This window comes from Myotis myotis, unplaced genomic scaffold, assembly GCF_014108235.1.
Source record: "Myotis myotis isolate mMyoMyo1 unplaced genomic scaffold, mMyoMyo1.p scaffold_m19_p_3, whole genome shotgun sequence".
In the NCBI taxonomy this organism is placed as follows: domain Eukaryota; kingdom Metazoa; phylum Chordata; class Mammalia; order Chiroptera; family Vespertilionidae; genus Myotis; species Myotis myotis.
The window spans coordinates 158,328,468-158,344,673 of NW_023416335.1; the positions used below are offsets into that span (position 1 = coordinate 158,328,468).

At 44.8% G+C, this 16,206-nt stretch overlaps 1 protein-coding gene across 1 annotated transcript; it reads right to left on the reverse strand.

Annotated features, from left to right (window-relative positions):
* Positions 1-3,624: 3,624 nt before the first annotated feature.
* LOC118650862 (60S ribosomal protein L26-like) lies at positions 3,625-4,116 on the reverse strand. The gene has a single exon (XM_036299335.1). It carries the CDS (start codon positions 4,099-4,101, stop codon positions 3,664-3,666), a length of 438 nt encoding a protein of 145 aa, XP_036155228.1. The 5' UTR covers positions 4,102-4,116; the 3' UTR covers positions 3,625-3,663.
* Between the last annotated feature and the right edge of the window lie 12,090 nt (positions 4,117-16,206).

A 16,206-nucleotide genomic window follows, 5' to 3' on the forward strand; every position in this document is an offset into this window, starting at 1 on the left:
GGAAAAGGGAGAGACAGATAGAAACATCAATGATGAGAGAGAATCATTGATTGGTTGCCTCCTGCATGCCCCCCACACTGGGGATTGAGCCCACAACCTGGGCGTGTGCCCTTCACCAGAATTGAACCTGGGACCCTTCAGTCTGCAGGCCAGTCCACTGAGCCAAACCGGCTAGGATGATTGGTAGGTTCTTGTAAGTGCCCCGATTGAGGATCAAACCAGCAACATTGGCATATGGGGATGGTGCTCTAATCAACTGAGCTAACCAGCCAGGGCAAATTTTTTCTTGACCCATTTTGCTGTTTATATTTTCCCAGAAATCTATTTCATCTAGGTTTATAAACTCATTAGTGTATGGTTATTAATAAATACTGTTATTTTATTTATTTAATTTTTTTAAAAATATATATATATATATTTTATAGCAAAGGTGGAGATTTACTGAGGAACAAGTACAGACTCCCACTTGGGGAGGGGGAAGGGGTCCCCTAAAAAATATTTTTGACTTCAGAGAGAAAGGAAGAGAGAGAGAGAGGGAGAGAGAGAGAGAGGGAGAGAAACATCAATGATGAGAGAGAATCATTGATTGGCTGCCTCCTGCATGCTCCCCACTGGGGATCAAGCCAGCAATCTGGGCATGTGCCCTTGACCTGAATCAAATCTGGGACCCTTCAGTCCCCAGGTTGACGCTCTATCCACTGAACCAGGGGTCCTCAAACTTTTTAAACAGGGGGCCAGTTCACTGTCCTTCAGACCATTGGAGGGCTGGACTATAGTTTAAAAAAAAACTATGAACAAATTCCTATGCACACTGCACATATCTTATTTTGAAGTAAAAAAACAAAACGGGAACAAATACAATATTTGTATTTACATGTGGCCTGCAGGCCGTAGTTTGAGGACCCCTGCACTGAACCAAACTGGTTAGGGCTACTGCTATTTTTTTAAAAATGTGTTGTGGCCCTGACTGGTGTGGTTCAGTTTGTTGAGTGTCATCCTGTGCACCAAAAGTTTGCCGGTTCAATTCCCCATCAGGCACATTCCCACGTGCAGGGAGAGCCCCTGGTTGGGGTGTGTATGGGAGGCGACCAATCAATGTTTCTCACATCAATGTTTTTTTCTCTTCCTCCCTCTCCCTCCTGCTCTCTCTCTCTAAAGTCAATAAAAACATATTTTTAAAAATCTGTTTTGCCCTGACCGGTTTGACTCAGTGGATAGAGCGTCCACCTGGGGACTGAAGGGTCCCAGGTTCGATTCCGGTCAAGGGTATGTACCTTGGTTGCGGGCGCATCCCCGGTGGGGGGTGTGCAGGAGGCAGCTGATTGATGTTTCTCTCTCGTCGATGTTTCTAACTCTCTATCCCTCTCCCTTCCTCTCTGTAAAAAACCAATAAAATATATTTTTAAAAAATCTGTTTTTGTTGTCTGTGTCCCATTTTCTTTCTGTATTTTGTCTATTTGTATGTTTTTTTTTGTTTTTTTTGTTTTTTGTCTTTATCATTCTAGCTAATTCTCTTTGTTTCTTTTCTAGTTCACTGATTATATCATTGATCTGTTTCTCGCCCAATGGCGTAAGCTGGGCCCTCTCTAGAGAAGAAACCTGGGTTCCCCATGATCAATGCCCAGGCCCCGCGGGCAGGCGAGGGGATTCCACCGCAGTTGCTGGGCGTGTAGGCCATAGGGGCATAGGCTACCAAGGAGACAGAACTAAACCTCACACACACTGCTTGGCCCTGGAGGATGGATGGTTAGTCAATGACTGGTAAGATTCCTCAGGGAGGAACGACCTAAGACAGGCACAGTCGCAGAGGGGCCTCAGGAGAGAACTTGGGGGCCAACAGAGGTGGGGCAGATCCTCACCCCCACCCCAACTATGCAGGGGCTTGAACACTCGCCCCTTCTGAGGGAGGTCTCCTGTCCCCATGGCTGCTTCTCGATTCACATGCCCAGCTCAGATCGGGACCCAGATAACAGAAAGAGACTTAGCCCAGCCGAGATCAATACCCAGAGAACAGAGACTTGGCTAACAGCAGCTACCCTATATCTAAATCCAGCTTAACACCAGGAATGCTCAGGGCCTTCTCAAGGATGCAAAATAATCCTTTCCATTAATATTTACAATGTAAACTAAGATTGTTATTAGAGTATTAAATCTAACAGTAATATAGTAATCAAGTTTTCAGATTAATTAAATTTTGCTAATTAATATAAGTAATTATTCAAGAAGTATTAATCAAAATTTTCATTTCATAGTAAAATTGCTTAACATGCAATGAATTTAAAGCAGTTATATTTTTGTGCTAAAAAACAAAGAAGGGGGATCTGTTGTGGGCCAGATGTAAGCTGGCAAGGTCCTTGCACCTGAAGGGGCTAGCAAGGCTGGGACCCTTACCCACACAGTTTTCCCAGACTTGTTGGATGGTGGTTATCAGTAGAATGAGAGCAACCTTTGTAGAATGAGAACAGCCTTTCATGGCTTACCAAGAAGTCTGTAACTATTTACTGAGATATGCTGTACTGAGAACTTGTCCTTCTGCTGTGTCCCTCCCTTAGAGATTAAGAGGAACAAAGAATACATTCCTCTTGACAGACCTCCTATTCAGTGTGTTGTGTATAAATAGGATTGTATAGCTAATAAACTTGCTTCAGTTCCTCGAGAACTGGAGTCCTCCCGATCCCGCTTTCCTGTCTTTCTTTCTTTTCTCATTTCCCACCTCCCTACCTCAGCCCAGCTCAACCTGTCAGGCTGGCCCTGACACCTTTCCTCTCTAAAGTCAATAAAAATATATTTTTAAAAAATCCCACTCTTTGGTGAGCAAGTATTTACCAAGGCATCTGACGTACTTATACTTCCTGCTCAACCAGCCCAATTTGCATAATGTTATAATATAGCAGGTCAATGTAGAATGATTTTTTAATTTTATTTATTTTTTTTTAGAATGATGTTTTGAGAGAAGCCCAGCTACTCAGGTATTTCCAAATTATTTTATGACAGAGGTCAAGAGAGTTCACATAGCCCTGGGCAAGGCTGGACCTGGTTGTCTTTTCCAAATGAAGGTGACTGTTTCTGTTCCCCTCTCTGATAAGGATGGAAAAGAATGCACTTGCCAAAACCAAAGTTGCATACCCTGTATCTGCTAATCTGCTAAGGGTACCACACGTGGCAAAGCAGCTGCGATTGGGAGAACTTTTTGAGTATGAAGTCATTTACTGTCATTGACAGGATCGGTCGGGTTTTGCAGGAACCAGATTGGTGAATTAAATAAAGTTATGATGGGGACTCCTGCCTTTGCATTCTTTTTATTTTTACTTATTTTTTAAATTTTTATATATTGACTAGAGGCCTGTTGCACAAAGAGATTCGTGCAATAGGCCTGCCCTTCCCTTGGCTGCTGGCACCAGTTTTCCTCTGGCACCTGGGACCCAGGCCTTCGCTCTGGCTGGGTCCTGTGAGCCCTTGCTGCTCGGCCGGCTTCAGGGCCCTTTGGCTTCGCTCCACCGCTTGGAGCTTATGTATGCAAATTAACCACCATCTTTGTTGATGGTTAATTTGCATATGGCCCTGATTAGCCAATGGGAAGCGTAGGGAAGGTACGGTTAATTACCCTTTTTGTCTTTTTTTTTTCAGTTTAAGTTTTTAATGAAAGTTGTATATAATATTACTTTATTCCTGCATCTTCTCAATTGTTTCTTCCTTGTATTTTCCCTTTTCCTTTCCTACTTGGCGAGATTTGGTTTTACGTTCAAGGATCTTTTTGCGGTCTTTGTCCAGCTTTAGCCTAGTGATAACCACCTTGCTGGGGTGAATGCCCACGTGAACAGTTGTCCCATTAGCTTTCTCCCGTTGCACTCGTTCCATGCAGATGACGTATTTCTTCCTGTAAACCTGGACTACTTTGCCAATTTGCTGCCCTTTGTAATGTCCTCGAACAACCTGAACCTCGTCATCCTTTCGGATGGGCATGGACCGAACATTGTACTTCTGTCTCAGCTCTTTGGAAAGAGGAGACGACATGATCTTCCTTCGAATGTGGGGAGGTGCATTGAAATGCCTTTTACAGTTCTTGCTCCGGTCAGAAGTCACAAAGGGGGTGAACTTCATTTTGACCGCTGGCGCTCCTACGATGGCCGCAAGAGGGAAGAGCACCCTTTTTGTCTTTTATTAGATAAGATTGATTTGTTGTTCTACTTATTCATGCATTTCTTGGTTGATTCCTGGTTGTGCCCTGACTGGGGATCGAACCCAAAACCTTAGCATATCGGGATGATGCTCTAACCAACTGAGCTACTCGGCCAGAGCACATTCTTGGAAATTATTATTATTATTATTATACACTCCACAGGTCTGAAATTACTTTTTATACCGAGTATGCCATGAATTCACAGGGAATGGATTCCAGCAGCCCAGCCTCCTTCCCTTTGGTTCTCATAAAGTGTGCTTCTCTGGCACCTCAGTTGAACCCAAGTACCTTTACCTTCGGTTCCCTTCTTTTCCTAACCATTTTACTTTACATGTTTCAGGAAGCCATCTCAGCTCTTAAGAGTGCTTGGTGCCCTAACCTGTTTGGATCAGTCGATAGAGCGTTGGCCTGCGGACTCAGGGGTCCCAGGTTTGATTCCAGTCAAGGGCATGTACTGTGGTTGCAGGCATATACCCAGTGGGGAGTGTGCAGGAGGCAGCTGATCGATGTTTCTCTCTCATCGATGTTTCTAACTCTCTATCCCTCTCTCTTCTTCTCTGTAAAGAATCAATAAAATATATTTTTTAAAAAAGAGTGCTTAGTATGCTCTATACCAATATTAATTCTCTTGGCAGGAATTTTGCCAACAGCATGCTGGGTAACACCATAGGCTCTCCTAGTTTTGCCATGGTAATGTTTGTGGGGCATTCCACACACGGGTTATGGGAGGATAAGAAGGTGAGAGCTAATAGGTATGAGTTTTCTTTTTGAGATGATGGAAATGTTCTAAAAATAACCGTGGTTGCACATATCTGCAAATATATTAAAAGCCATTGAACTATACTTAAAAAAAAATATTTAAAAAATATTTTTATTGATTTCAGAGAGGAAGGGAGAAGGAGAGATAGAAACATCAATGATGAGACAAGATCATTGGGTTGCAGGTTCGTTCTGGGCCAGTGAAGGTGCATTCGGGAGGCAACCAATGGATTTGTCTCTAACATCGATGTTTCTCTCTCTCTACCTCCTTCCCTCCCTTCCACTCTCTCTAAAAATCAATGGGAAACCCCTAGTCAGTTTGGCTCAGCGGATAGAGCATTGGCCTGCGACCAAAGGGTCCTGAGTTCGATTGTAGACAAGGGCACGTACCTTGGTTGCAGGCTCCTCCCTGGCCCAGGCCCTGGTAGGGACTCATGCAGGAGGCGACCAATCAATGTGTTTCTCTCATAGCGATGTTTCTCTCTGTCTTTCCCTCTCTTTTCCACTCTCCCTAAAAATCAATGGGGAAAAAATATCCTTGTTGAGGATTAAAATAATCCTTGGGTGAGGATTAACACATAGGAAAGTAGACTAGTGGTTGCTTAGGGCTGGGGAGAAGAGTGATGGGAAGGTAGGAGGGTGATAGCTAATGGTATAGGATTTCTTCTTGAGATGATGGAAATATTCTAAAATTGACCATGGTGATGATTGCACATATCTGCAAATATATTAAAAGCCATTGAACTATTTAAAAGTATATTTTAAAATATACTTTTAAAAATATATTTTTTTATTATTGATAGGAACTACACACTTAAAATTTTTTAAATTAATTTTATAGAGAGAAAGTAAGGGAGAGAGAGAGGAACATCAATTTGTTATTTATGCATTCATTGGTTGCTTCTTTTATGTGCCCTGACCAGGGATAGAACCAACAACCTAGTGTATCAGGACAATGCTCTAACCAACGAGCTATCCAGCCAGGGCTTCGATGTGAATTTAAAAAACAAAATGTTTTGGGTTTTGAAAAGAATAAATTAATATTTTTGATCAATTTCATCATAGTGTCACTTCATGTCTTACCACAAGCTATTAAAGCAGCCTATACTTGTTCATCAATTATGAATTGGGGCCCTAAATTAATGAGCTTTCATTTATCTCAGCTAAATTATTGATTTAAGATTCATCCTTTTTCTATCCAGTCTATTGCCTTTCTGATTATGGTTTTGTTGTTGTTAATCCTCACCCAAGGATATTTTTTCCATTGAGTTTTTAAAAAAAATATATTTTATTGATTTTTTACAGAGAGGAAGGGAGAGGGATAGAGAGTTAGAAACATCCATGTGAGAGAAACATCGGATCAGCTGCCTCCTGCACACCCCCCACTGGGGATGTGCCCGCAACCAAAGTACATGCCCTTGACCAGAACCGAACCCGGGACCTTTCAGTCCGCAGGCGGACGCTCTATCCACTGAGCCAAACTGGCTAGGGCTCCATTGAGTTTTAGAAAGTGGAAAGGAGGGAAGGGGTGGAGAGAGAGAGAGAGAGAAACATTGATGTGAGAGAGACACATGGATTGGTTGCCTCCCACACTCTCCCCAGCCAGGCCAGGGCTCAAACCTGCAGCCCAGGTAGCCACGCTGGCCAGGGCTGATTATGTTTTCCACTGTGCAAGCTTTCTGAAAATCAGAACACTGTAATTCAATTTTTTAATTCATCAGTTATTCTCCATGCTGTATTATTTCCATGCATTCTAATTTTGTCTACAGTTTTGCCATCTACAGTCCATTTTCTATACTGTGGTTTGTGGTTAAAAACAAAACAAAACAGAAATCTCATCAGACCACTCCCTTGCTTAAAACCTTTTAAAGGAAAGAAGAAAAGAAATCAGATCACATCAAAAATTATTTTAAAGGATGTCTATTGCCCTCAGGATAAAGTTCAAATTCCTTAACTGGTTTACAAGCCACTACACTGACCTGACCTCACCCTCTGGCTTTATCTCTTACCATTCTTTATCTCACTTTATGCATCTGCCACAAACAGATATTTTTTTCTCCCAGCCACCAGACATGCCGCCTTTTCTGGGACATTCTCCTTCAACAAACATTTATTGAACCCCTGCTCTACTGCCAGGCGCTGTCCCTGAGCTCTCAGGCTCTGCCAGTCCAGGAAACACGGATAGTGGACCTGCACACATCGTGACAACGTGAGAAAGGAATAAAGCACAAGCTGGGTCCAACACAAAGCAGAGAAGCCGGTGGGCAACACTGAGAATCACGGCCACCGTTTACAGCCACAGTGCTGTAAACAAACCACTGAGGGCCAGAGGCCTTGCTAGTCATGGGCGTCTGGGGAGAGAGAGCAGGGGAAGCAGCCAGCATAGGAGAGAAAGGAGAAGCGGAGAAGCTTTCAGTAACCAATAGGAACAGGGAGGACAATCTGACAACAGTAGCTGAAAGGAAGAGAGGTTCTGCCTTCTCTGGGAGCAGGTGAAGGCCAGGCCCCAGACCTGTCAGTCAGGCCTAAAGAGGTGGGAGCAACCTCACCCCTTTGAACTCCCCAAACTGACCATCCAGGTCAGGCTCCATCCTGAAGGAAAACTGCTGAGAGAGGAATCGGAATGAGCAGGACAGGGACAATAGAGACAAAGGCAGAGGGGGGGCCCTGGAGGGCTTAGCTCAGTGGTCAGAACATCGGCCTGTGCACCAGAGGGGGGCCCTGGAGGGCTTAGCTCAGTGGTCAGAACATCGGCCTGTGTACCAGAGGGTGGCAGGTTCGATTCCTGGTCAAGGGCATGTACCTGGGTTGCAGGTTCAATGATCCCTGTCGCTGCTTGGCCACACATGTGGAAGGCAGCCAATCCAGTCCATTTGTCTCACATCAATGTGGTGTCTCTCTCTCTCTCTCTCTCTCTCTCTCTCTCTCTCTCTCTCTTTCTCTCTTTCTCTCCCCACTCCCTCTTTCACTCTCTTTAAAAATTAATGGAAAAAATATCCTCACTCCTTGACCTTGAGTGAGAATTTAAAAAAAATAAAAAGAAAGAGAATAAGGAACAGAAAAACCATCCCTTGCAGACAAAGAAAGCATGCCAGGGAGACATGCTTACAAAATAGATGGAAATGATAACATTTTATTTCAAAATGAGTTAAAAGACATTAAGAAAGTGATTTGGGGCCGGAACCGGTTTGGCTCAGTGGATAGAGCGTCGGCCTGCGGACTGAAAGGTCCCAGGTTCGATTCCGGTCAAGGGCATGTACCTTGGTTGCAGGCACATACCCAGTAGGGAGTGTGCAGGAGGCAGCTGATCGATGTTTCTCTCTCATCGATGTTTCTAACTCTCTATCTCTCTCCCTTCCTCTCTGTAAAAAATCAATAAAATATGTTTTAAAAAAAGAAAAAAAAAGAAAGTGATTTGGGGGGAAAAAAGTCTGGCTGGCATGGCTCAGTGTTTGATCATTGACCCATGAACCAGGAGGTCACCATTCGATTCCCTGTTAGGGCACATCCCCAGTGGGGGCCGTGCAGGAGACAGCAGATAAATGGTTCTCTCTCATCATTGATGTTTCTATCTCTCTCTCCCTCTTGCTTCCTCTCAGAAATCAATAAAAATATATTTTTTTAAAAAGGAATTTGAGAAATAACAGAATAACACAAATCAGAATTTTATTTTTTTAATATCACTTTTAAAAATATATATTTTTGGTTAACGCCGGAGTTTGCTGCCTTGAACAACTACTTCAAAAGTGAAACCAAAAAACGGAAGGGACATCACCCAGAACCACAGGAACGCTGGCTGAGTGGAAGTCCTACAACTAGGAGGAAAGAGAAACGCATACGGACACCCAGAGGAGGCACAGTGCTGAAGTCAAATTCTGAGGTGCGGAGTGCGCGGAGCGGGCTGGCGGCGGAGGGCGCGGTTGGCGTTTTCAATCAGGAGGGAGTCGCAGACTCTGAGCTCCAGATACAGGCGAGTCTTTAGGGACCCAGACTCAAACGGGAGAAGCGGGACTGTCTGGCTTCGGTCAGAGCGAGTGCAGCTTTCTCTCTGAGCTTTGCAGCGGGTGCTGGGACTCAGAGAGGCAGAGCCCCTGGGGACAGGACTGAGAGCCGCCATAACTGTCTCTCCGGCCCACCCTGTTGATCCTGTGCGACCCGCCCCGCCCAAGCCCTGCACACAGGCATTTGCCGGATAGCCTCAGGCAAAGGCTAGATTAGCAACTCCCTAGAGGACAGAAGTTCTCTCACTGCTGACACAGCTGATTCTCATAGCCACTTGGCCTGGAGGTCAAACCCTACCTGGAATTAGCTACAACAATCAAGATTTAACTATAAGACTTCGAACAAAGACCACTAGGGGGTGCACCAAGGAAGCATAACAAAATGCGGAGACAAAGAAACAGGACAAAATTGTCAAAGGAAGATATAGAGTTCAGAATCACACTTTTAAGGTCTCTCAAGAACTGTTTAGAAGCCGCCGATAAACTTAATGAGATCTACAAGAAAACTAATGAGACCCTCGATCTTATATTGGGGAACCAACTAGAAATTAAGCATACACGGACTGAAATAACGAATATTATACAGACTCCTGACAGCAGACCAGAGGAGCGCAAGATTCAAGTCAATGATTTGAAATGCGAGGAGGCAAAAAACACCCAACCGGAAAAGCAAAATGAAAAAAGAATCCAAAAATGCGAGGATAGTGTAAGGAGCCTCTGGGACAGCTTCAAGCGTACCAACATCAGAATTATAGGGGTGCCAGAAGATGAGAGACAGCAAGATATTGAAAACCTATTTGAAGAAATAATGACAGAAAACTTCCCCCACCTGGTGAAAGAAATGGACTTACAGGTCCAAGAAGCGCGGAGAACCCCAAACAAAAGGAATCCAAAGAGGACCACACCAAGACACATCATAATTAAAATGCCAAGAGCAAAAGATAAAGAGAGAATCTTAAAAACAGCAAGAGAAAGAAACTCAGTTACCTACAAGGGAATACCCATACGACTGTCAGCTGATTTCTCAACAGAAACTTTGCAGGCCAGAAGGGAGTGGCAAGAAATATTCAAAGTGATGAATACCAAGAACCTACAACCAAGATTACTTTATCCAGCAAAGCTATCATTCAGAATTGAAGGTCAGATAAAGAGCTTCACAGATAAGGAAAAGCTAAAGGAGTTCATCACCACCAAACCAGGATTATATGAAATGCTGAAAGGTGTCCTTTAAGAAGAGGAAGAGGAAGAAAAAGGTAAAGATACAAATTATGAACAACAAATATGCATCTATCAACAAGTGAATCTAAGAATCAAGTGAATAAATAATCTGATGAACAGAAAAAAAAAAAATATATATATATATATATATTTTTTATTGATTTCTGAGAGGAAGCGAGAGGGAGAGAGAGATAGAAACATCAATGATTAGAGGAAATCATTGATTTGGCTGTCTCCTGCATGCCCTCTACTGGAGATAGAGCCAGTAACCAGGGCATGTGCCCTGATCGGGAATCCAACCGTGACCTCCTGGTTCATATGTCCACGCTCAACCACTTCACCATGCAAGAGTAACACAAATCATAATTTTAAAAAACTAAAAAATGGCCCTAGCTGTTTTGGCTCAGTGGATAGAGTGTTGGCCCAAGGACTGAAGGGTCCCTTATTTGATTCCAGTTAAGGGCAGGTACCTAGGTTGCAGGCTCCATCCTGGCCCTGGCCGATGGGGGAGGCAACCAATAGATATGTCTCTCTCACACTGATGTTTCTCTTTCTCTGTCTGTCCCTCTCCCTCTCCCTTCCACTCTCTCTAAAAATCAATGGCAAAATATCCTTGAATGAAGATTAACAAAACAAAAAACAAATAAAAATAAAAATATTTGAAGTGATAGAGCTGAAGGAAAGGAACACAAGAGCAAATAAACACAACAAATGATGTCTTAAAAGAAATTAAAGATAAAAAAGGAAAATTTTTAAAGTATAAAGAAATAAAGTAAGAGGATTCAAGAGAAAGTGACAAACATTAAAGACAAACAAGGAAGCCCTAACCGGTTTGGCTCAGTGGATAGAGCATCAGCCTGCGGACTCAAGGGTCCCAGGTTCGAGTCCGGTCAAGGGCATGTACCTTGGTTGCAGGCACATCCCCAGTAGGGAGTGTGCTGGAGGCACCTGATCGATGTTTCTCTCTCATCAATGTTTCTAACTCTCTATCCCTCTCCCTTCCTCTCTGTAAAAAAATCAATAAAATATATTTAAAAAAAAAAAAAGACAAACAAGGAAGATATAAAATCCTTGGCTCCCATTTTTTTAGGTAACTTTTTTGAGTGTCTTCAGGGACTCCACTAATAGGTTAATAGAAATCTCTGAAAAAGGAAACCAAAGCAAAGGAACAGAAAAAAATACCCTAAAACTACTCAAGAAAACATTCCTGAAAAAAAATGTTAAAATATATATTAGGAGAGTAAAGGAAGTACTAAAAATATTGACCTATAATGGTTAATACCATGGCATCTACACTAATAAAAGAGAAACATGCAAATTGGTGTCACTCCACTACACCCACTAGCCAGAGTGACTATGCAAATTAACCCAACAAAGATGGCGATTAATTTGCATACACAGGTGGCTCTGGCCAGAGTGAAGACTGAAGACTGAAGACTAAAGAGGCTTGGCTTCTCCACTGTGGCCAGAACAAAGGCCTAGGTCCGGGGTGCCAGAGGAAAACCGGTGCCGGAGGAAAACCGGTGCCGGCAGCCAGGGGAAGGAAGGCCTATTGCAAAAATCTTCATGCAATGGGCTTCTAGTCTATATATATAAAACCCTAATATGCAAATAGACTGAATAGTGGAACAACTGGTTGCTATGACATGCACTGACCACCAGGGGGCACGTGCAGAACATGGCGGCCATAGGCAGTAGGTGGCAGTGTGGAACATGGCAGCTGTCAGACCCAGTGGGATGGTGGAGCAGGTGAGTGGAGGCGCCAGACCTAGGCGGGGCGCCTGTCACTGTCATCAGGGTGAGCCTCTAGTGGTCACTGAAAATTCTTTGCTCCCATGTGCCATGGTCCCACTCGGTGCTCACACCTGCTGCTGGTGCCGGCCATGGCCCCATTTGCACCAGCTGATGGCGCCCGGCGCTGGCCTCGATTGCTCAGTGCCTTCAGTGGGTGTGAGTGGCAGCTGCCGGACTTGATCACCCCTCAGGGCTTCTTCACCTCCCCCTGCTCCTAAGGGACGATTGGGGCTGGCAGCTGCCTCTTGCACCCATTGCCAGTGCCGGAGCTGCCGCTCGCACCCACTGCCAGCGCCCAGCGCCAGTCCCAATCACTCGGTGCTGTCAGCAGGTGCGAGCAGTGGCTGCTGGCCCTGATTGCACCTGAGGGCTTCTCCTCCTCCCCCTGCTCCTGAGGGGCGATCAGGGCAGCAGCTGCCGCTCACACCTGCTGCTAGCACGGGCCCCAATTGCTCTGTGCTATCAGCGGGTGCGAGTGGGGCCAGCACCATCAGCACGTGGGAGCGACGGTGGCAGGAGCGGGACTGCCGGTAGACTGGGGAGTGGGGGTGTGGTGGATGGGCCAAGACCTGCCCCTGTACCCACCACAGACTCATGGCCCACAGTTCCTTTCAAGGTACATGAATTCATGCACTGAGCCCCTAGTATTCTAATAAAATCATTAGACTTTAAAGAAAAAAAATCCTTTGTTGAGACAAAAAGAATATGTGACTCATACAGGACAAATTGAGTAATTGTCTGATTTTTGGACAGCAATGCTTTCTGCAAGAAGAAAATGAAATTGACATATTTTAAGTGATCGGGAAGAGAACATGAGAGCCAAAGCAAATTAACCTTCAACTGTAATAGACACAGACAAATTGTTATCAATAGGCAGGATCTCAGGAACTATTGTTCCCATGAGCCCTTCCTAGGAAATGCACTTCAGACAACCAAACTGCCTGGGGAGACATCAACACAGCGGCTGTGAGTGAGGACTATGTCTCAGTTACCGGTAGAACTGAGACTAAATGAAGGTTAAAAGAGAGCGTACACTATGCATGGCCATATGATCTGACCGTGTAGATATTGTAGCATAAAAATGGGAGGAGCATGAGGATAGCACTTGCAAAAAATTTGAATTTAAAATTTATTCAAAAACTATTTGACAAAAAATAAAGCAAAACAAAATATTTGACAGCTCACTGTGTTTACGGTACAGGGGACACCATGCTAAACAAACATTTCTGAGGCTTCTGACCTCAAAGTGCTTGCAATCTCTTTGTAAAAGAGAATCTACAGATTAAGCGGAAGTGATGACAGTGGCTTCTGTGTTTGGTGTTCTGGCGTGGGACCGCAGCCACTCCCTCAGGTCGCACCTGCAGGGCTAATTCCTCCTTGTCCTAGGGCCTGCAGCCAGGACGATGTGATTCTCAGACGTTTTCTCTGGCTCCTCCAAACAGGAGCTCCTGCTCGCTTCGCTCTCCTGTCGCTCCTCCTCTGTGACTGGTTTCCTCTCACGGCTGCTGCTGGTGTAACAGTCTCTCTCGCTTTCCAGATGGAAAAGACCGCGTCTACGTGTCTATGTTTGTTTAGCACTGTATCCTCCATACCTAAAGCATAGCAGGCCTTTAATAAGTACAGGGTGTCCCCCCAAAATGTATACATACTTTGAATAATTAATTCTAATTGGAATTAATAATTAGTCAAAGTGTGCATACATTTTTTGGGACACCCTGTATTTTTTTAACGGGTGAAAATCAATCAGCATTTACGTGTTGATGATACAAAGAGGAAGAAACATTGGATCCTGCTCGAAAAGGCTCGCGCGGAACGGAGGTTGGTAAAGAGATTTCATTCATTTGTATGAAGTGCAGTAAGTGCTGTCACAGCACCACACAGACACAAAAGGAAAACTGCTCTCTGCTTCTGCAGGCGACGCGTCTGGAAAGTTCCAGGGAAGATGTGGGCTTGCATTAGGCTGACCAGGATGGGTTCCTGGACAGAGGTTTACTGCAATCACAGGCAGATGAATGGCCCCTGAAGATGTTCAAATCCCAATCATTGAAACCTGTGAATGCTACCTTACACGGCATAAGGGACGTTGCAGATTGATTAAGTTCAGAATCTCGAGAGAGACAAATGGCGGTGGAATAGGCAGACCTATCCTGAGCCTTGTCCCAGAGCAGACAGAAGGAGCAACTAAATCCAGTAACATCCACCCCAAATTGGCGACGTGGACACAGCTGGTGAGACAACTGGGAGCCGGGAAGGGCAGAGATCGTCTGGAGAACGATTTAACCCATTGGGATTAATAATTATTCAAAATGTGTAAAAAAAAATTTGGGGAATACCATATATATATGTGTGTGTGTGTATATATATATAATACATATATATTAGTATGTATGTGTACACACAAATGCACTACACACGGAAATAAAGAGATTGGGACAGCCGAAACCGGTTTGGCTCAGTGGATAGAGCGTCGGCCTGCGGACTGAAGGGTCCCAGGTTCGATTCCGGTCAAGGGCATGTGCCTGGATTGCGGGCATATCCCCAGTGGGGGATGTGCGAGAGGCAGCTGATCGATGTTTCTCTCTCATCGATGTTTCTAACTATCTCTCTCCCTTCCTCTCTGTAAAAAATCAATAAAATATATTTAAAAAAAAAAAAAAAGAGATTGGGACAAAATGTTTAAAAAAAAAAAAAAGAATCTGGAGCTGGGAACATTTTCCTGGGTCATCGGGATTGGCCCAACGACACCACAGGAGTCGGCAGGGGCGCAGCATGGCTCTCAGGCAGGGGCATCTGAAGATGCTGCGCTGCTGCCCTTGAAGTCAGGGGAAGAGGCCATGCGCCCAGGGGTGCCCGTGGCCCCTAGAAACTGGAAAAGAGAGGGACTAGAGCAGTGATGGCAAACCTTTTGAGCTCGGCGTGTCAGCATTTTGAAAAACCCTAACTTAACTCTGGTGCCATGTCACATATAGAAAATTTTTGATATTTGCAACCATATTAAAACAAAGACTTATATTTTTGATATTTATTTTATATATTTAAATGCCATTTTTTAAAAAAGATATATTTTATTGATTTTTCACAGAGAGGAAAGGAGAGGGATAGAGAGCCAGAAACATCGATGAGAGAGAAACATCGATCGGCTGCCTCCTGCACACCCCCTACTGGGGATGTGCCCGCAACCAAGGTACATGCCCTTGGCCGGAATCAAACCTGGGACCTTTCAGTCCGCAGGCTGATGCTCTATCCACTGAGCCAAACCGGTTAGGGCTATTTAAATGCCATTTAACAAAGAAAAATCAACCAAAAAAAATGAGTTATAGGTTTGCCATCACTGGACTAGAGCCCCCAGAAGGAGCCCAGCTCTGCTGACATGGGACCCATTTCAGACTTCCGACCTCTGGGACTGTGAGATAATAATTTGGTGTTTTTTAAGCCGTGAGTTAATGGTAATTCGCTACAGCAACCACAGGAAACTAATACAGCAGCCCACCACCTCAGGCCTCCCTACACGCCCTGGTAAGCACTCCCTCACTCAGTGCCAAGCACCGAGGACACAGCCACAAAGCAAGAGACAGACCCGGCCCTCGAGTAGCTAACATTGTAAGGAGGGCAGACAGTCATCAGACAGGTCAGGAAATAACTCCCCTAGTGAGTGGCCGATGGAAAGCAAACACGGCCTGTGCTGGAAAGGGTCGCTGATGTGATGGGAAGGTCTTCGGGCAGGACGGGCAGAGGGGTCCTCGGAGGTGACGTGGCACCACACCCTGGACGATGGCAAGCAGACAGTGTGTGCTGACCAAGGGAAGAGCATTCATGGCACAGCAACCAGCAAGGACCAGCCCTGAGGAAGGACGGATGTGGAGTGTCTACACGGAAAGGAGGCCCAAGGGGCGGCAGCGGAGAGAAGAATGGGTAGGAGGCCACAGGGAAAAGGAGCAGCCAGGTCAGCCAGAGGCCTGGATCGAAGCAGGGAGCTGGGATTTTATTGTCAGGACTTCCGTGGGCGAGTAGCAGCACTGGGGTTATTTTTAAATATATTTTTATTGATTTCAGAGGGGAAGGAAGAGAGAGAGAAAAACATCAATGATGAGAGAGAATCATTGATTGGCTGCCTCTTACAGGGGCCCCTACTGGGGATCGAGCCCACAACCCGGGCATGTACCCTAGACAAGAATCAAACCTGGGACCCTTCAGTCTGCAGGCCGATGCTCTATCCACTGAGCTAAACTGGCTAGGGCTGGGTTTATATTTTTG

Excerpts from the sequence above, each read along its gene's own strand:
- LOC118650862 (XM_036299335.1), bottom strand. The coding sequence starts at position 4,101 with ATGAAGTTCACCCCCTTTGTGACTTCTGACCGGAGCAAGAACTGTAAA.